This window comes from Schistocerca americana, chromosome 4 (assembly GCF_021461395.2).
Source record: "Schistocerca americana isolate TAMUIC-IGC-003095 chromosome 4, iqSchAmer2.1, whole genome shotgun sequence".
In the NCBI taxonomy this organism is placed as follows: Eukaryota; Metazoa; Arthropoda; class Insecta; order Orthoptera; family Acrididae; genus Schistocerca; species Schistocerca americana.
The window spans coordinates 686846605-686867921 of record NC_060122.1 but is presented as its reverse complement, the minus strand read 5'-3'; the positions used below and the strand labels follow the sequence as shown (position 1 = coordinate 686867921).

Here is a 21317-nt window from a genome sequence, read left to right as displayed (position 1 = left end):
AAGTTAGAGGCTAAAGATTGAGAGAAAGAGAGGAAGAATAGAAATCTACATTTCATCATCATCAATTTTTACATTTATATCTACATACATACTCTGTAAGTTTCAATGAAGTTCATGACAGAGGATACCTGTCTTGTATTACATGTTAGATTTTGCCACTCGAATTGTGTATGGAGTGCAGGAAGAAAATATGCTTGGATGCTCCTGTGTGTACTGTAATTAGTGTAATCTTGACTTCTCAGTTCCTATGGAAAGATACACAGGAGCCAGAAGGATATTGCATTGTTACCTGCCCCAAGCAGATGACATGCTTTTGCTCCACATTCCATATCATTTCTGTGAGATATAAGTGTTTAATGCAACATGAAATCACCTTAGTCCAAAATCCAAGTAATTTTCATGTTTAGTTACATATATTTACATATATAAGCCGACTTCTGATATATTCTTTGGTCTGAGTAACACCAAATGTAGGAGGTAAAATTGCCTCAAAAACTTCATATATATAGTTTTCTTACAGTGTGTGCTGTGAAAAACATATTCTGTGCTACAGCATCAGCTGTAATTAACATGTGTGCTTTATACAGTTTTAGCAGTAGCATACTTGTTGAAAGAGTGGTTCACCCCAAATTTCAGAGTACATCAACATGAGTAAATGTACATTTTGAGAATTTTCAAGAGTTAGGAGTGTTGTTTTCAGATGTTTGCAAATGTATGTTTTTGAGAATCTTTGTCTAAGTGATTAGTATTGTGCAAACCTATTTCATAGTAAATTAGCATTTGTGATTTGCAGTTACTGCAAACAACTAACATGATTGTATATTGTCTGTATTCATCACAAATTAATGCTACTGTCGAATCCAAACATAACCTGAAAGACATTTCAAAGAAATGAAATTCTAGGTTTGTCTGTAAATTGCTTCAGTCCTATATAGATACTGTTAACACTTGTAGCATATCAAGCTCAAATTAAAAGAGAATTGACAAGCTTAGTTTAAAGTTATCCATTTTCTGTTCTGTAAAATATTGCACTCAAGGGATCGGAAGGGGCTGGGAATGGGTGTGTTGGGAGGGTTACCATGAGTCATGTACCAGAGATACCAGGGTATCTCAAGTTCCGTGCTGTCCTGTGGGTACTGTCTTTTCTACAGGAAATACAGTCTCTGTCACTACCCATAGACTTGACTGGAAGTGCTGCTGCAATGTTAGGTCTGGGTATCCTGTACAGGGGAGATAAGGATTATGGAGAACTCAGGTTTTTACATCCATCCCCCAACCAACAAGTTTAAGGTGCTGTTTTGCACTGAAACCAAAACTGAACAATTGAGACTTATTTCACCCCTTTCGGAATGTGCTGTGTCATGTGTCAAGGTGAGGTGAACACAAAGGACAAGAGTCTATTAATCATTGCAGTTCAAACATATGGTGAATAGTGGTAGCCCTTAAGGAAATGGTAGCAGAGTATGGGAAGGAGCACCATGTGCCCCCAGTGTGTGTGCCTCTCGGCATTATTCAATATGTTGAAGAGGCTATTCCAGCTGCCATTGAGGGAACAGGGTGTAACTAACTGCAAATTGTGGCACATATTTGAAAAAATGATGCCTGTCATCTGGAACATGAGGTCATACTTTGATCATTCCAGTGACTGGCGGAGAAGGTTGAGAATACTAGCCTTACTCATGAAGTCTGAACAAAGCTAAAAATCTGCATCACTGTACCTAAAACAGATTGTGGCATTCTTGTTCTGCATTGAGAGACTGCAAAGATTCTGTGACAAGCTAGGTTGTGACTTCCTACACTTATGTCATAGGGCTGAGAATTGTAGGATTCTGTTAAATTGTCAAGTGTGCACTACACTGCAGAACTGCTATGCAGGTAGCTGACTGTGTATGTGGGGAGTGTACAAGGTTTTTTTCCCCCTTGATTAGGTAACTCTCCATCCAGTACAGACAACAATAGCTGTAGTAGGCCTGGAAGTATAAGTGTAAGATCCAAAAACATGCCATCCCACAGGCGAGAGTATTAAAATCTTAACGGTCAACAGCCCAAGCATCTGCAACAAAGAGCCAGAGTTTGAAGCATTCCTGAAAATCAGTGAATCACAAACAATATAAGGTACAGAAAACTGATTAAAGCCTGAAGTTGAAAGCAGTGAGATTTTCGTGAAAGACTTAAGTGTATGGTGAAAGGGTAATCTAATGGGAAATGATGTGGTTTATTTGTCACTCTACATAACAAGCTCAAGTCCACAGAGATAAAAATTGAAGCTGCATGTGGGATTGATTGGTCAAGCCTCATATCAAGTGTCAGCATAAAATTGTAGTTGAATCCCTCTAACAACCACCAGACTCACATCCTGGTGTAACTGACAACTTTAGAGGAAATCTCAGGTCACTTGTACATAAGTTCTCCAATCATACTGGAATAATCAGAGGAGACTTGAAACATCAAACAATTAATTGGGTTAGTTATAATTTTGTTAGTGGTGGACATGACAAGACATCCTCTGAAACATTACTAAATGCCCTCTCTGAAAACTAAGTGGACAAAGAGTATGGAACTCCTCTCATGATGAAAATGTATTAGGCCTAATGGCAACAAATAGACCTGACCTCTCTGAAGATGCTCACAGCAAAAGTGATATCAGTGAACATGAGGCAGTTGCAGAAAGAAATGATTACTGATGTACAAAGGACAACTAAAACCTGTAGAAAGAGTTACATGTTTAGTAAACTAGAGAAAGAAGTAGTAGTGTCACATCTCAATGAGATATTTTTAGCTCAGGACAGGAGCATATAGAGAAACAATGGCTCAAGTTTAAAAATATAATTGACCATTCACTGTATATATACGTATCCAGTAGAACAGTTCATGATGGGAGGTTACCCCCCACCCCCCATGGTATAAAGTCAGTGTAAAGAAACTTATAAAGAAACAGAGAGTACTGCATAATAAATGTAAAACAAAACAAGGGGCTATAGACAGAGAGGTGCTGAATGAAATGTGCTTAGATGTCAAGAGAGCAATATAATAAGCCATGAATGACTACTATAGCAGAATACTGTTTAATGATCTTTCACAAAACCCAAAAAAAGTCTAGTCACACATGAAGGCTGTTAGTGGCTCCGAAGTCAGTGACCAAATCATTCATATGTGTAACAGATACTGAAACTGGTGACAGCAGAGAAAATGCAGAGATGCTTAACACCATTTTCAGACGTTCCTTTACAAAGAAAAACTCATGAGGATTGCCCCAATTTAATATTTTTACCAATGGAAAGATGAGTGAAATAAGTTTTAATTAGTGACCTCAATGAACAGCTGAAATAGTTAAAACCAAACTAAGCCCCAGGACCTGATGAAATATCTATCACATTTTATACTGAATATGCAGTAGAGTTAGAAACTGTGGCCAGAAACTGAATGAAAGCACATGTCACACATGTCTACAAGAATAATAATCAAAATAATCCACAAAACTGTCATCCAGTATCATGAACATCTTGTTGCTATAAAATATTAGTACAAACTCAGAATTCAAATATAACTAGGCATCTTTAACACAATGACATCCTGCATGCCAACCAACATGGATCCTGAAAATGCCGCTCATGTGAAACTCAGCTCTCATTTTTCTCAAAGGTCATACTGAAAGCAAGCCTTGGATGAAGGAAGTCATGTAGGTGCAGTATTTCTCAATTTCTGAAAAGAATTTGACTCAGAACCTTGTCTATGCTTATTATCAAAAGTATGATCATATGGGGTGTCAAGCAAAATTTGTGACAGGACTGAAGATTTTTTTCTTTTTAATACATAGGATGTAGCAGGTTACCTTAGTGGGCAGTCATCAACAGATGTAAAAATGACTTCAGGTGTGCCCCAGGGAAGCATGTTGGTACATCTGTTGTTCACATTATACGTTAATGACCTTGCACATAACATTAATAAATATTTCAGACTTTTCAAAGATGGTGCAGTTACCTAATATACACTTTCTGCAAGAAGTTGCAGAAATATTCAGTCAGATCTTGATAAGATTTCAAAGTTCACTTAAAAGAAAAAAAAAAGAAAAAAGAAAAAAGTGATCAGTCTTCTGACTGGTTTGATGCAGCCTGCCATGGACTCCTCTCCAGTGCTAATCTTTTTATCTCGTAGCAGCACTTGCAACCTATGTCATCAATTATTTGCTGGATGTATTCCAGTCTCTGTCTTCCTCTACAGTTTTTACCCCATACAGCTCCCTCTAGCGTCATGGAAGTTAATCCTTGATGTCTTAACAGATGTCCTATCATCCTGTCCCTTCTTCTTGTTAGTGTTTTCCACATATTCCTTCCTTGTAGATTCTACAGAATACCTCCTCATTCCTTACCTTATCAATCTACCTAATTTTCAACATCTGTCTGTAGCACCACATCTCAAATGCTTTAATTCTCTCCTGTTGCAGTTTCCCCACAGCCCATATCTCACTATCATACAATGTTGTGCTCCAAAAGTATATAATCAGAAATTTCTTCCTCAAATTAAGGTCTATATTTGATCCTAGTAGATTTCTCTTGACCAGAAATGCCCCTTTTGCCAGTGCTAGTCTCCATCTTATGTCCTCTTGCTCTGTCTGTCATGGGATATTTTGCTGCCTAGGCAGAAGAATTCCTTAACTTCATCTATTCCATGAGCACCAATTATGATGTTAAGTTTCTCACTGTTTTCATTTTTGCTACTTCTCATGACCTTTGTCTTTCTTCAATTTGCTCTCAGTCCTTAATCTGTACTCATAAGACTGTTCTTTCCATTCAATAGTTCCTTAATTCTTCTTCACTTTCACTGAGAATAGCAGCGTCACCAGTGAATCTTATCATTGATATCCTTATAGCAGTGTCACCAGTGAATCTTATCATTGATATCCTTTTGATATCCTTTCACCTTGACTTTTAATTTCACTCTTGAACTTTTATTTCTGTCATTGCTCTACAATGTAGAGCTTGAACAGTAGGGGAGAAAAACTACATCCATGCCTTGTATCCTTTTGAATCTGTGCACTTCTTTTTGGTCTTGTGCTCTTATTGTTCGTCCTTGGTTCTTGTACATATTGTATATTGCACATCTTTCCCTATAGTTTACCCTATTTTTCTATGGATTTTGAACATCTTGCACCATTTGACATGGTTGAATACTTTTTCAAAGATCACAAATCCTATGAATATTTCTTGATTTTTCTTTAGTCCATTACCAACCACAATGTCAGAACTGCCTCTCTGGAGCCTTTACCTTTCCTAAAGTCAAACTGATCATCATTTAACAGATTCTCAATTTTCTTTTCTATTCTTCTCTATACCAATCTTGTCAGCATTTAGATTCATGAGCTGTTAAGCTGATTGTGCAATAATTCTCACACTTATTGGCTCTTGCAATCTTCCAAATCATGTGGATGACTTTTTCCAAAAGCCAGATGGTATATCACCAGCCTCATAGACTCTATACACCAACATTCATAGCCATTTTTTTGCCACTTCCCCCAATGATTTAAGAAATTTGGATGTAATGTTATCTATCCTTTCAGCCTTTTTTGATAATTAATCTCCCAAATTTGTTTTAAAGTCTGTTTCTAGTACTTGATCCCCTGTCTCTTCTACATCAATGCCTGTTTCTTCTTCTATCAGGTCATCAGACAAGTCTTCCCTTCATAGAGGCCTTCAATGTATTCTTTCCACCTATTTGCTCTCTCCTCTGCAATTAACAGAGTAATCCTGATCACCCTCTTAATGTTATCACTTTTGCTTTTAATTTCACCAAAGATTTGTCTGACTTTCCTACATGCTGAGTTATTAACACGATATGAATGCAAAACTATGCACTCCACAAAATGTAAAAATGTAGTATCCTATTACTGCATTACCATAGGATGAGCCAACTCATACAAATACCAGGATGTAACAATTTCTAGCAATATAAAATGGAATGATCACATATGCTCCATTGTAGGTAAAGCAGCTGGTAGACTTCAGTTTGTTGGTAGAATATTAAGGAAATGCAATCATTCTAGGAATAGAATTGCTTACAAATCACTTGTGCTACTCATGCTAGATCATTGCTCAAGTGTGCAAGTCCCATACTGAATAAAACTAACAGGGTATATTGCACATATACAGAGACAGGCAGCATAAATAGTCACAAGTTTGTATCCAAGGTTCTTGGGTGTCCAGCCGGATCCAATCATCGAAGTTCCACCATATTTCGGTGAATAACCGTTCCGCCGTCATCAGCACCACCTGATGATGGCAGAATGGTTATTTGCTGAAATATCATGGAACTTCGACGATCGGATCTGGCTGGACACCCGAGAACCTTGGATACAGCACATTCGCTGGGAAAGCCTCATATCACATATCAGTCACAAGTTTGTCTGACCCATGGGAGAGTCACAAAGACTCTTTGAGACAGACATCAGCTCTCACTAGAAAGTTTACTTATGAAATTTCAACAACTGGCTTCAAATGATGGCTCTAGAAGTATACTGCTGCTCCCTATGTGTTGCTCCTCATAAGGACCATGAGGATAAGACTGGATTACTTTACACACACTTGAAGGAAATTAAACACTCATTTATCCCATGCTCCATATGTGAATGGAATGGCAGAAAAACCCTAAAAACTTGCACAATGGGACATATCCCTTGCCAGGCACTTCACTGTGAGTTGTGGAGTACAGATGTAGATGTAGTAAATATTTCTAGGATCTTCTATAAATATTTCTTTTTGAAACTTTGAAACCAGTTTTAGACATATAGTTATTGTCTGTCATCAAGTCTCTGTTAATTCAGGTTTTTTAACTTTTCTGTGCTGCTATTTCATGAGTCAAACAAACCTGTAATCACATGTGTTGCCCTCCTTTGAATACTTTCAATATTCTCTATTTCATATAGATCCCTTACATTTGAGCAATACTATAAGATGTGATGCAAAGACTAGAAGGCTTATGGTCACACAGAATGTATTGGTGGGACAGTTATGACCAGAAAAGCTGGTGCTATGTGTAACAGCTAAATGCCATAGGGTGTCAGAGGCAGTGTTAAAATATAACGCATTAACTGCATGTTCTGGAAACAAGGATTCCAGTTAGACTTCTCACCTGCTGTTCCTGTTCTTCTTCTCCCTCTCAAATCCCCACCACCGCTTGCCTCTTCCATGTCACTACTACCCCCCCCCCCCCCCCCCCCCCTCAGCGAAAATCACAACTCATCCCAGCTGAGTGCAGCTTCACGATTGTAAAGTTAGTACTTCCCTCATTCTCATCTGCTATCTAATGTCATTGTTTTTTTACTGTTATTAATGTTACTGGCCACTTAGTATCACTTAAATCTTTCCACGTTTGATTTTTCTTTGATGGTTGTACTGTTTGCTTCTCCCAGACCCCCCAATATTGTATCATTCCATCTGATCATAATTTTCTAAATTCAGCTATAATATCTACAGCTCTACTGTGTGTTATTCTTATTGAGGAATTTGCTAGTTTTGATTTTGGACGGGTTTCCTTTTTGTCAAATGTTGATGATTTAATCGAGGGCTATACTGGAAAGCACTTGGGATAGTCCATTACCTTGTCATAGTCCGGTTTTTATAGTGAAAGCTTCCAAAAATTTTTTCCTGTGCTTTACCTTAGAGTTTGTTTTCATTTAACATAGTTTGTTGATTTCTATTAATCTGGGATGAAGATCATATGATCTGAGAATTTTTAGAAGTGTGGATATATGGATAATATCATATACTTTCTGAAATCTATGAACAAAATTAAGAACTGTTTATTCCGGTACTTGTAATTTTCAGTTATTGGTTTCAGACTGAGAATATGGTCTGGGCAGCTTTCATATGGGCAAAATCCTCCTGGCATTCTCCAAGATCTGATTTCAGAGCATTTTTTATTTTCTTGTAAATTATATGGGAAACATTTTGTATGTGCAGTCCAGAAGGGTTACTTCCCTTTAATTATGTGGTTGGGCTTTATCTCCTTTTTTAAAATTATGGATGAATTATTTTTGTGATCCAGTGTTCTGGAACTTTCTTTCTGATCCACATTTTGACTAAATGATCCACATTTGGACTAGATGTAGGTGGACGTTTATGATTGCAGATTTTTCTGTGTTTTTCCAGCTTTATGCACCAATTAGTACTGCATTATAATTTTTTAGTTCTCTGATTGTGAGTTCTGCCTCATCAATGGCTGTAGGATCTATTAGATAAGGAGTGGTTAAATTTGTGTGTCCATACTTACTTTAGAAGTTTCCAGTGGAACATCAAAATTTAAAAGTTTGTTGTACATCTCTTTAAGGATCTCTGCATCTTCTTGGTTCTGTGCACTAACTGTCCTGATTTCTTTCTCATCATTAGTGTTAGGGGTTCACATTTTTTAAGATATTTGCCAAAAGTTTTGTAATAATCTCACAACTGCTTTTTCTTGAAATTTTTGTCCATAATTTGTAGGGTGTTTTTAAGATGTTTACGTTTTGTTTGTCTGATGATTTTATGTGAGAATTCCTTTGTTATATTAGATCTAAATCTGATTCTTCTAACTTTTGTGCTCTATGGCCTATTCAAGCTTGGTGTCATTTTTGTACCACCTGATCACATTCTTCATTCCAACAATCATATTTCTTCCTAGGATTTATTGGAGCTGATTCTTCTACCATCAGTGATTTGGTATTTGTAGACACTCCCCAGGCTTCCTGTTGTACTCCATATCTTTATTCATTTGGTTTGATCAGATTTCCACATATTGTTATTTTGAGCTTTTTCCACTCCAGGTGTTAATTTTGTATTGATCTTTATGAGGTAGTGATCAGGTCCTCTGTCTATTGCCCTTAGGGCTTTAATATTGTGAATTTCACAACAGTGAAATTTATCCAGGCAAAACTGGTTGAGCTGTCATTCGCCCTTTCTGAATTTAGGGTGTTTCCAGGTTTTTAATTTACGAGGTTTCCTTTTAAAGCTTATTGATTTTTAGATAAATTTAGAGGTCCATGTGGATTTCAAGCAATCTTTGACCATTTTTGTCAGTTTGTTTATGAACTAGCCATTTTCCAATGACATCTTGGTCTGTTCTTTCTGTCCTACTTGCACATTGAAGTCACCAGGGAGAATTTTAATGTTTGATGGAGAAATGTTGATTAAGGTTTGACCCTGTAGATCCCAGAATTTGAGTGTTTCTCCTCTATCCTTTAGAGTGTTAGTTTTCTTACTGATGAGAGCATGTACAGTGATAATTGTGTATGTCCAATTTCAAGATTCCAGAGTTAATGTTGCAAGCCTGGGCAGTTGAGATTTAAATTCTGTAATAGAGACAATGATTTTGTGATTTATTAGGAATCAGTTTCCAAATTGTATTGTCTCATTTTCCTGGTATTCCCCTGTGTGTGTGGTTGGGGGTTGGGAAGCAGGGGGGGGGGGGGGGTTTCTGCTGGGGCAGGGGGGTTCTGCTGGGCGGGGGAGGGGGGGGGGGGCTGCTGGATTTTTAAACGCACTGATCAGTCATAATCTTCTAAAAGATTTTCCATGGTCAACTCTCTAAGGAATGTCCTTGAGATGAGGCTGAAACCTTGAATTACAGCTCTGAGTGTTGTGCAAAAAGGTGGGGATGAGAGATGAAAAATGATGCTATGAAACTGTGAATGGGGCTAGAAACAAAGGCACACTTTGGCCTCAAAACTTAATATCACTGGGGTTGAATAAAATGAGTTTACCAAGGGAGCTGCTATGACTGAAGATAGAAGGAGTCTGGCACAACTAAGTGGAAGCAATGCCAGACTCGGCTCTGGGCCCCACAATTGCTGTCCACGTACTCCAAAGACTGGAATCCCCTGGGGGATTTTTTGGTTTACTGTATTTGTTCTCAGTGTTTACCAACATACTGCACCTTATGCCTTTAGTACCTCTCACTTATTTTTACAGATTGCTTGTACTTTTACTTCATTTCTAAATTCCTAAAAATATAGACTACAATGTATCACATCTTACCTTGAATTATAAATCAGCTCTCTGAGAGAGTGCAGTAAAGACTCTTTTGTGATGTCAGCATAGTCGAGTTTTATGGCCATACCAGCATCAGTCAAACTATGCATGTTAACTTTCTGATCACCAAAGATTGGAGTACCTAATATGGGAACACCAAAATAAACTGCCTCTATAGTTCCCAGAAGACCTCCATGGCCAATAAACACTTTCACAGAAGGGTGACCTGCAACATTTATGTGTTTGTTTTAGGCACTTAATAATAATATTAACTGCACACCATTACAGGAAGAATAATGGCAAGACAGTTAGGAAATATCTGTTGACAACTTCCTTTATTGACATACTCAATGAGATATTTTCAGAATTTTCTTAGCGAATATGTTGGTAAAGGCATACCATTTATGTGATTGATTTGTGTCAATATTTATATGATTTTTGATCTCTGTTTAAATTTGTAATGCATTCAACATATTCTATGGAAAAAATTAAGACATACATTAACAACATAATGCAACTATTATAAATGCAGTTCCAAAATATCACAGAACTGTTACAAAGGCGGATAGTCGTCTTCGGTTCATTGGTAGAATTTTGGGAAGATGTGGTTCATCTGTAAAGGAGACCGCTTACAAAACACTAAAATGACCTATTCTTGAGTACTGCTTGAGCATTTGGGATCCCTATCAGGTCATATTGAGGGAGGACATAGAAGCAATTCAGAGGCGGGCTGCTAGATTTGTTACTGGTAGGTTTCATCATCACGTGAGTGTTACGGAAATGCTTCAGGAATCTGGGTGGGAGACTCTGGAGGAAAGGAGGCGTTCTTTTCGTGAATCGCTACTGAGGAAATGTAGAGAACCTGCATTTGAGGCTGACTGCAGTAAAATTTTACTACCACCAACTTATATTTCACAGAAAGACCACAAATATAAGATAAGAGAGATTAGGGCTCGTACAGAGGCATATAGGCACTCATTTTTCCTTCGTTCTATTTGGGAGTGGAATAGGGAGAGAAAATTCTAGTTGTGGTACGAGATACCCTCCGCCACGCACCACATGGTGGATTGCGGAGTACGTATGTAGATGTAGATGTAGAAACCATTTGTGGTTACACAAGCTTAATTCTGCATAATGCAATTAACAGGAAAACATTAATTTGAAGGGAAAGAAAAAAATGTAACATCCTTTACTTCATTAGCATCCTTAAATGGATACTATTTATCTCCAACTGCTAGCTTAATACATTCATCTGAAAAGAATTTTCAGCCCTTAAATTTAAATACTCATGAGCGAACATGAAAAAGTTTTCATTTTTCTTTTGTATCTCCAGGCCTTCATAATTTTCTCAACAGATTTTTGTGGATGACTTTTGCTCCGGAATATAGAACCCCACTCTGGATCTTAGACAAGGAGGAAAAGCCTCCACAAAAACTATTTTTATCTAGCATTTTGGTGGTAGAATCATATTTACATTAAAACTGATTTTTACTATGACAGACTATACCTGAGGAGTAACAGTACTGACAACTTAGTGTAAGAATTTCAAAATATTAGAAGAGGTCTCTAAGATGTAAGATTATCTACTGTGTGATTCATGAAGAAAGAACAGATTTCAGTTGTTTATTGCAGACAAACTATAAAAGGTAGGAACACATTGCACATGTCACTGGATGGAGAAAGGTTCAAAGTTTTGACACAACTGCACTGCACTGTTGTTTCTTTTTAGCAACATTGCAACTATAAAATAAGAAAAATCATTCTGTGTGATGGAATTTATATGAAGTTACTCAGTTGTTGAAGTACAATGTGCATTCTGTCGATCATTCAGCAAGAAGGTACCTCTGCACAAGCAAATTTATGACCAGTGTACAAAATTCTAAGAAGTTGGTTGGATGTATAAAAGGATGCACATCTGATGAAAATGTATGAAAGTGTATCTGAGATGTGTTCAGACGGAGCCCTCATAAGTCTACAAGATTGACAAACCAGGAGCTTCAATTTCCTCAAACAATGGTGTGGCGTGTTCTGGAACAATGCCTGCATATGAAGCATTGCAAGTGACCATAAGAGTATAATTTTTCATTTCAGTTCTCCAGGATATGGCAGTGGACACTTTTTCCGATAAACTAATCTTTTTGGACAAATCGACATTTCATCTATCAGGTAATGTAAACTGCCATAACACAAGAATTTGGAGATCACAAAATCCTGGCATCATTGTCGTACATGAAAGAGACTCACCAAAACTGAGTGACTTTTGTGCTGTTTCTGTTGACAAAGTTTATGGACCTTCCTTTTTTTTTTTTTTTTTTTTTTTTGAGGGAACTGTGGACCTTCTGACAACTGGCTGTTTCCTCAATTTCATGAAGATTCCAATGATTTCATTTTTATGCACGAAGGTGCCCCACCTAACTTTTACCCTTATGTGTAGTGTTGTGTTAACAATACCACCCCACAATGTTTGATTGGAAGAGGTGACAATGAGATCTTGTTCATTGCTTTTGGCCTCCCAGGCCACCAGAGCTCACACCTTGTGATTTTTTTTTCTGTAGGGGTACATCATAGACAGAGTCTTTGTCTCATCTATGGCAGTTACCCTTGAAGAGCTAAGAAATCGGACTGGAGCTATCAATTCAATAAACAGGGATCTGTTGATTTGTGTGTGGAATGAAATGGACTGCCATTTAGCTGCTCATGTGATCCATGGCACATGAAACTAACTAACTAACTAACTAACTATGCAAAGTGGACAGATGAGAGCCCTGGCACAGTGCTTGGGGTATTATTCAGTTATCCAAATTTTTGTTAGGTCATTGTGTAAGGTCTTGACTGTGTTACTTGAATATTTCCACATTTCAACAAAAGCTGACCATTGACCACTCTTTATAATTCTGGTCTGAGATGCTGGAGCTGGCAGCCATGGGTGTGTGAGGTGTGCTTGCCTGTGTGTGTGTGTGTGTGTGTGTGTGTGTGTGTGTGTGTGTGTGTGTGTGTGTGCGTGTGTTTCTTCCATCTGCATCTTTCACTACTAACATCTAACACTGGAGGACCATATCGGTGTAGTTGTTTCCCAAAGATCCCCCACAAAAAGTAAATGTTTTCCAGATTTTCAGTTTGCTGATGAAGTAAACCATATGTAATAATTTACTACTCAACATATGGTGGACATGCTGAGTCACAGATAGACACAACAAACAGACTGTCAAACAAGTAAGCGTTCAAGCTTTGATTCAAATGCCCTTCAACAGAATGGGACAAAACACACACACACACACACACACACACACACACACAGATATATTCATAATTTTTGTTATTTACAGAGTGCCTGGCAATATGCCGAAATGGGCTCATTGTGAATGATATAAAATACAAACACTTTATATAGCAGAGTGGCTGGCATTATTCGTAATAACACAGACATTCAGTCTATCCTTTTCATAATATTGTCATAATTCTGACCTGGATTGTCCATTGTTTGAGATAGGTAATTTGTTGCACATCCTACCCATGAGAATATTCAGTTTCATTAATGGATTGTTCCATTGGTTCTTGGTAGAATATTCCGTACATTATGAATGAAAAATTCATGACATCTGTAATATTCTACAATATTTATCATTTTACAAAGAGGTTTTCGATATTTGCACCAATCTCAGGTTCAAAGGTGTTCTCTTTTGTTTGGTGTCAAAATGGAGACCCAATACTGTTATAGAGTCTGCCAAAACAATCTTCAACTGATGCACATAATCTCAGTTTTATTACTTTTGAAGTTAACCAATTTACCTGATGTCAATTATGCCTTTTCCATCATACATTCTTTGAGTGAATTATGGAGTTTTGTACTATGGTAGGTGATAAATGTGGTATCAGCATGTACCACTCATGACTACTTTGACATGTAAAGAAGTTAAGTGGATCATTTTTATCATCAATAACCAAAAATAATAAGCACAAACAAATAATAATAATAATAATAATAATAAACAGAATGAATTCTTGAGATAGCCGACTCCAGTTATGACATTTAGAAAGCTTGATTTCTTATTTTCTTCACATATTATTATTTGGTTTTACTTCAACAATATTTGCAATATTGTTATGTGACTCTGTATCAAAGGTCTTCATTTAATCAACCACTGTGGTAAATGCATGTTGTTTTTGTTCAGAGCCCCATAACACAGGCAGTGCAATATCTAGCACAACTTTATGAGGAGGTTATTGTGAAACCCATATTGGGCCTGGAATATAAGGTAATTGTTCCTGGAATTTTTAGTTTGGTTTTTGTTATTACTTCACAAACTACTGCAATTGGTAATTATCTAGTGATCCTCTGATTCCATATTTACACACAGGCATACCTATAGTAAGCTTCAAATTACCCGATGAAGAAAAACAATCACTGTCTTCAGCTGAAACACTGGTCTGATCCAAATCTAGACACTAGTTTGTCCTGTACAAGTCTCTTCATCCTCACACAGCTACTGCAACCTACATCCATCTGAACCTGCTTACTATAGCCGGGGATAAGTCTCGCTCTACATTTTATTTCAGCCATAATTAGTTGCTTGAAAAGTGCTTGTGAAGAAAACAAATTTGTTAACACTGAATCCAGATTAAAGTTTTACGAAGTCTTTTCTGAAGGTATTGACTTCCATTTATGGAAGTAAAACATAAATGATAAACAGTTTAGACAGAAGAACAGATAAGAAGAGAATAAAAGGTTTTGAATTTTGGTGCATCCATATCGTGAGTACAGTTTTCTATTTCTAATACTAAATATTATGTGTTTTATATAACTGTTTTAGAATGTGAATTGCTGACAGCATTGTCTATACAGAACTTTAAACCCTCGATTGAACATAATGTTCTCCCAAAGTGGCCGCAATTCACCCTTGACATTAAAAATTAAATGTTCACTGAAGTTTATAACATGTGTGCAGCAATCAGTTAGGTTAATTTACTCTAATTTCCTTTCTTATTGCCTTTTTGGAGTGGTAATATTTTTATTAGTAATGCCACTTGGAAAACGTCATTTATACCCAGTAAGTAACTGTACGAACGAAGGACTTTTAAGCAATAGTAGCACAGTTAATTCACAAAAAATGGAGGCATCTTTATCTCCTTTTAAGGAAGGATGATGTAATTTTGTGCCAATACAATTCTGTCAGTAATGTAATCATGATTTCTAACTTTCTGATTTCTAATCTATCATAAAAAGGTTTGTACATAAGCTCAGTTGTCTTGATGAGTTTTGGCGCCCTGTAGGATCAATTCAACGCCTCTCTCCTGTACAGCTACATATGTTTTGTAAATTTCATTTGTTGTGTCATTGATACATGACTTGCTACTTTGTCATATTACATTGTCTTACACAAACTAGTTTTTTATGTCATTGACCTATGCCATTAATATCAGAATGAATATCCAAAGCTGGCCATTGTGGCCAAGTGGTTCTAGGCGCTTCAGTCCAGTACTGCACTGCCGCTACAGTCGCAGGTTCAAATCCTGCCTCGGGCATGGATGTGTGTGACGTCCTTAGTTCGGTTTAAGTAGTTCTAACTCTAGGGGACTGATGACCTCAGATGTTAAGTCCCATAGTGCTCAGAGCCATTTTTTGAATATCCAAAACGAACTCTTCACTGTTTTATTTACATACCAACATGAGTTGGAAAAGAATTGACAAATTTAGTGCGATTTCCGGCCACCAACCAAGGAGAAATGACAATTTTATTGCAATTTATGGCTTTCATTAGAAGATAAATGCCAAAATTTTTGTACAATATTTACAGTGTGCTGTAGCACAGTAGCACATGATCACCAGCCGTGACTGACTATAACCTCATAATGCAGTAGCACATTCAAAGGAGAGGTGACTTCTGTAACAAACAATTAACAACAGAGAAACATTTTGTCGCACTTTTTCCCTGGTTGCTTATCATCTCCAGTATATCACCAATATTCTCATTGTTAAACCCAACCGTATATGGAGGCAACATCAGCCGAAAGCAAATCCTCATTTTTCCAACTAATTGGCTATATTATTTACTAATGTTAAAACAGTACAGTAAGTACGTTCCGTATTACATTAACACATATAAGATTGGTTTCATATTTAGATAGATTAACTCACTCCACCTTAATGGCTTTGCTGCCAGTTGTAACCTAAATTAATAAACTCATCGTAAAAATTAAGAGACACTGCATAGTGTTATCGACCACGTTCTGAATTCAACAGTCAATGACACACCGGAAAAACAACAGCTGTGTCAGAAGTGGAAGGAAATGTATATATACACTCTAAAATGCCTACAGTAACAAAAAATAAAATATCATAGAACAGAAGAGTGAGCATTTCATTTGTTTGTAAATTTGTTCAACCAAGAACCAACAATCAATTTCATTAGTTTCACCCAAAAACTGTTTCAGGGACCACTCTTGCCTCTGCCAGGTGCTCGAGTCTGGGTCTGAAACTACAGAAGCAAGTGAAGAAAAGTCATGTTGCACTCCTACTCCCTCTGGTGGTCACAATGAAACTTTGACACGTGTGATGTTGCTGCTGAAGAATCTTCAAGCAGTATAGCAGTAGTTTGTGAGAGTTTGACACTTAGCAAAAATCCAGGGCTGTGGCCTCTTAATATTAAACTCATTAATTTTTTAATTAAACATGATCCTGTTTAAGTACATAATCACACTTATCCAATTAATGACGAGGGAAGAAAGTTTACTAAAACAAGTGATTCCCACAATGAAAATTTGAAGTCATTGGTACAATTGAATAATATGTCACAGACAAAGAACACTGTAGATCAGATGCAACTGAGACTAATAGAGAAGGGAAAAAGCACTGGTGTGATGTACTAGAAATGATTATTACTATTATCAAGTTCTTGGTGACAATGTCCGACTTTTTGCGGTTCTTCCAAAAAGATATGCGAACATGATAATGGAAATTTTTTAAAAGCAGTAGAGGTGCTGGCATCTTTTGATTCAGTTATGTGGGAGCATATTCGCAGAATTGAATCAAAATCTGACCCAAGTTGGATGAGTATGACCTGCTATTTAGATCACATTCAAAATGAAATTATTGATTTACTAGGCACAACAATAGAAACATATTTTGAGGAAAGTAAGAGATTTTAAATATGTTTCCATCATATTAGATTGCACATCAGATGCAAGCAATACAGAACAAATAACAATAATATTTAGGCATGTTTATCTAAATCACATAGACCTTATTCAATAAATTTATGTCATCTTTTCAGCGTCGACAATTAGGTGGTCAATCATTTGCATACATTTACCAGAGATAAAGCTAAAAGCTCTAAGTACTATGAGATGGTCTAGCAGAATTGAAGCAACCAAGCCCTTACGGTTCTACACAGAAAACATATTTGATGCTTATGAGGGGTAGAATACTTGGGTGACTGGAGTCTGGTCAAACACAGCAGATCGTAGCATGGGCCCTCCATGTGCCACAAAGTGTGATCTCAAGATTATGGCAACGATTCCAGCAGACAGGAAACGTGTCCAGGCACTACAGTCCGAGACTTCCACAGTGTACAACACCACAAGAAGACTGATATCTCACCGTCAGTGCCCGCAGACGGCTGCGGAGTACTGCAGGTAGCCTTGCTCGGGACCTTACCGCAGCCACTGGAACACTTGTTTCCAGACACACAGTCTACAGACAACTGAACAGACATGGTTTATTCACCTGGAGACCTGCATTCCACTGACCCCTGGTCACAGGAGAGCCCATAAAGCCTGGTGTCAAGAAATGTTCACGGACTAGTCCAGGTATAGTCTGAACAGTGATTCTCACCGGGTTTTGGTGTGAACCAGGAACCAGATGCCAACCCCTTAATGTCCTTGAAAGGGACCTGTATGGAGGTCATGGTTTGATGGTGTGGGAAAGGTTTATGATTGGTGCACGTACACCCCTGAATGTCTTTGACAGAGGAACTGTAACAGGTCACGTGTATCGGGACGTCATTTTGCATGTCTGCCTTTTCAGGGTGCAGTGGGTCCCACCTTCCTCCTGATGGATGACAGTGCAGAGCTCCACCAAGCTGCCATCATGGAGGAGTACCTTGAAACAGAAGATATCAGGGAAATTGAGTGGCCTGCATGTTCCCAGACCTAAACCCCATTGAGCATGTCTGGGATGCTCTCTGTCGACATATCCCTGCATGTCTTCAAACCCCTACGACACTTCAGGAGCTCCGACAGGCACTGGTACAAGAATGGGAGGCTATAACCCAGCAGCTGCTTGACCACCTGATCCAGAATATGCCAACCCGTTGTGCGGCCTGTGTACATGTGCATGGTGATCATATCCCATATTGATGTCGGGGTATATGCACAGGAAACAGTGGTATTTTGTAGCACATGTGTTTTGGGATGGTTTTCTCAACTTATCACCAATACTGTGGACTTGCAGATCGTGTCATGTGTATTCCCTATGTGCCTATGCTATTAGCACCAGTTTTGTGTGGTGCCACGTTGTGTGGCACCACATTCTGCAGTTATCCTTAACTTATGAGCATGTTATTGCACCAACAGTCTCAAAGCAAATTCACTTGTTATAAATGCATTTGTTCTGTTGTAATTTGGTATGATGTTTTGAGCAAAATTAATTCTTTAAGTACAATGATGTAAAACCAGACAATTATTACTCAGATATGAATCAATTTGTTAAAGAGCTTGATTGACAAATTCACACAATATTGCAGATGGAAACTTTGAAACAGCTTTAAAGGAAGCTACCAACGTGCAAAGAAACTAAATGCTGAAGCAAGTTTCCTTCCAGTAAATATGCTTTGCGCAAGAAGAAAAATGACTCAGTTTCAATATGAACATCATGACAAAGTTTTGTTAGAACCCAAAATGAATTTCAGAATAGAATTTTTTTTTCTGAATTCTAGACCAGACATTAATTTCCTTAACAAACAGATCTGAAGAGCTCAGAAGTTTAGATGACATTTTTGGTTTTTTCAGTAGTGCATTATTTAGTTACCCAAAGGAAGAACTGATGAATTGTTAATCCATTAAATTTCGGGCATGCAGCTGTGCAAATAAAATGTAGTAATTTTATTTGTGCGGCTGCATGCCTGAAATTAAATGGATTATTCATTACGCTGCGAGAAGTTGAAAATGCATATGATGAGTTGTTGTAAATATTTGCATATGAAACTTACAGACCATTCCAGAAATGAAACAGAGTCCAGAAATGAACCCAACATTGATGATACTGATTTTAAGGTCTCATTTCCTAGAAAACCAGTCTTGTGGCCCACATAACATTCTTCAATATCTTTTCAAATATGATTTAATGTCAACGTTTCCCAACACAGTGATAGAGCTAAGAATATTTCTAACTCTGCCAGTCACAATTGCATCCAGTGAAAGATCATTTTTTTAAATTAAAAATTATAAAAAATCATCTAAGATCAGCAATGCATCAACAGAGGCTTACAAATTTGGTTATTATTTCAATAGAACATGAGATCTTAGTTTAGGTACTAAACAGACAATAGAAGATTTTGCAATTATGAAAGCAAGCAAAGTTCAATTTGTATGAGTATATGTAGGTGTCAAAGAAACTTTCACTCAAGTCAGCAAACAGGCTAGATAATGAATTAGTATGTAAATGAAACTTCCTGGCAGATTAAAACTGTGTGCCCGACCGAGACTCGAACTCGGGACCTTTGCCTTTCGCGGGCAAGTGCTCTACCATCTGAGCTACTGAAGCACGACTCACGCCCGGTACTCACAGCTTTACTTCTGCCAGTACCTCGTCTCCTACCTTCCAAACTTTACAGAAGCTCTCCTGCGAACCTTGCAGAACTAACACTCCTGAAAGAAAGGATATTGCGGAGACATGGCTTAGCCACAGCCTGGGGGATGTTTGCAGAATAAGATTTTCACTCTGCAGCGGAGTGTACGCTGATATGAAACTTCCTGGCAGATTAAAACTGTGTGTGCAAGGTTCGCAGGAGAGCTTCTGTAAAGTTTGGAAGGTAGGAGACGAGGTACTGGCAGAAGTAAAGCTGTGAGTACCGGGCGTGAGTCGTGCTTCGGTAGCTCAGATGGTAGAGCACTTGCCCGCGAAAGGCAAAGGTCCCGAGTTCGAGTCTCGGTCGGGCACACAGTTTTAATCTGCCAGGAAGTTTCATATCAGCGTACACTCCGCTGCAGAGTGAAAATCTCATTCTGGAAACACCCCCCAGGCTGTGGCTAAGCCATGTCTCCGCAATATCCTTTCTTTCAGGAGTGCTAGTTCTGCAAGGTTCGCAGGAGAGCTTCTGTAAAGTTTGGAAGGTAGGAGACGAGGTACTGGCAGAAGTAAAGCTGTGAGTACCGGGCGTGAGTCGTGCTTCGGTAGCTCAGATGGTAGAGCACTTGCCCGCGAAAGGCAAAGGTCCCGAGTTCGAGTCTCGGTCGGGCACACAGTTTTAATCTGCCAGGAAGTTTCATATCAGCGTACACTCCGCTGCAGAGTGAAAATCTTATTCTGGAAACATCCCCCAGGCTGTGGCTAAGCCATGTCTCCGCAATATCCTTTCTTTCAGGAGTGTTAGTTCTGCAAGGTTCGCAGGAGAGCTTCTGTAAAGTTTGGAAGGTAGGAGACGAGGTACTGGCAGAAGTAAAGCTGTGAGTACCGGGCGTGAGTCGTGCTTCGGTAGCTCAGATGGTAGAGCACTTGCCCGCGAAAGGCAAAGGTCCCGAGTTCGAGTCTCGGTCGGGCACACAGTTTTAATCTGCCAGGAAGTTTCATATCAGCGTACACTCCGCTGCAGAGTGAAAATCTCATTTTGGAGTATGTAAATGGATTTTCTTTTTTCAAAATTATTATTAAAGAAATTCCATATCATGAAAATGCCGAAGCCAAGTCTTTAATATGAGTGTGAAAAGAAAAAGCTTTTGGAATGGGGGGGGGGGGGGGGGAGAGAGGGGGGAGGGGGGCAAATCTGGTTTGCACGCAGGCGCTATGGGGGCAAGCAGTGCTCTGGAAGTACTTAACAGAAATGGGGAAGCAGAAATTTGTGTAACAATCAGACTGAAAGAATGAATTATTTGAAAGGACATATTCTAAGAAATTAAGGGATCACCAATTTAGTGCTGGGGAGAAGTGTGTGTGTGTGTGTGTGTGTGTGTGTGTGTGTGTGTGTGTGTGTGTGTGTGTGTGTGAGGGGGGGGGGGGGTAAAAACTGTAGATGGATACCAAGAGATGAACACAGAAAGCAGATTCAGGATGATGTAAGTTGGAGTATTTATTTGGAGATGAAGAGACTTGTACAGGATAGAATA

The 21317-nt window shown here is 38.3% G+C and overlaps 1 protein-coding gene across 2 annotated transcripts in view; it reads right to left on the bottom strand.

Annotated features, from left to right (window-relative positions):
- Window positions 1-21317, bottom strand: part of LOC124612615 (UDP-glycosyltransferase UGT5-like) — a 327618-nt gene that overhangs the window by 1170 nt on the left and 305131 nt on the right. For both annotated transcript variants that reach the window (XM_047140907.1, XM_047140909.1), the window contains one exon: window positions 10005-10224. In XM_047140907.1, the coding sequence (XP_046996863.1) occupies window positions 10005-10224 (220 nt within the window). The remainder of the gene's footprint in view (window positions 1-10004; window positions 10225-21317) is intronic.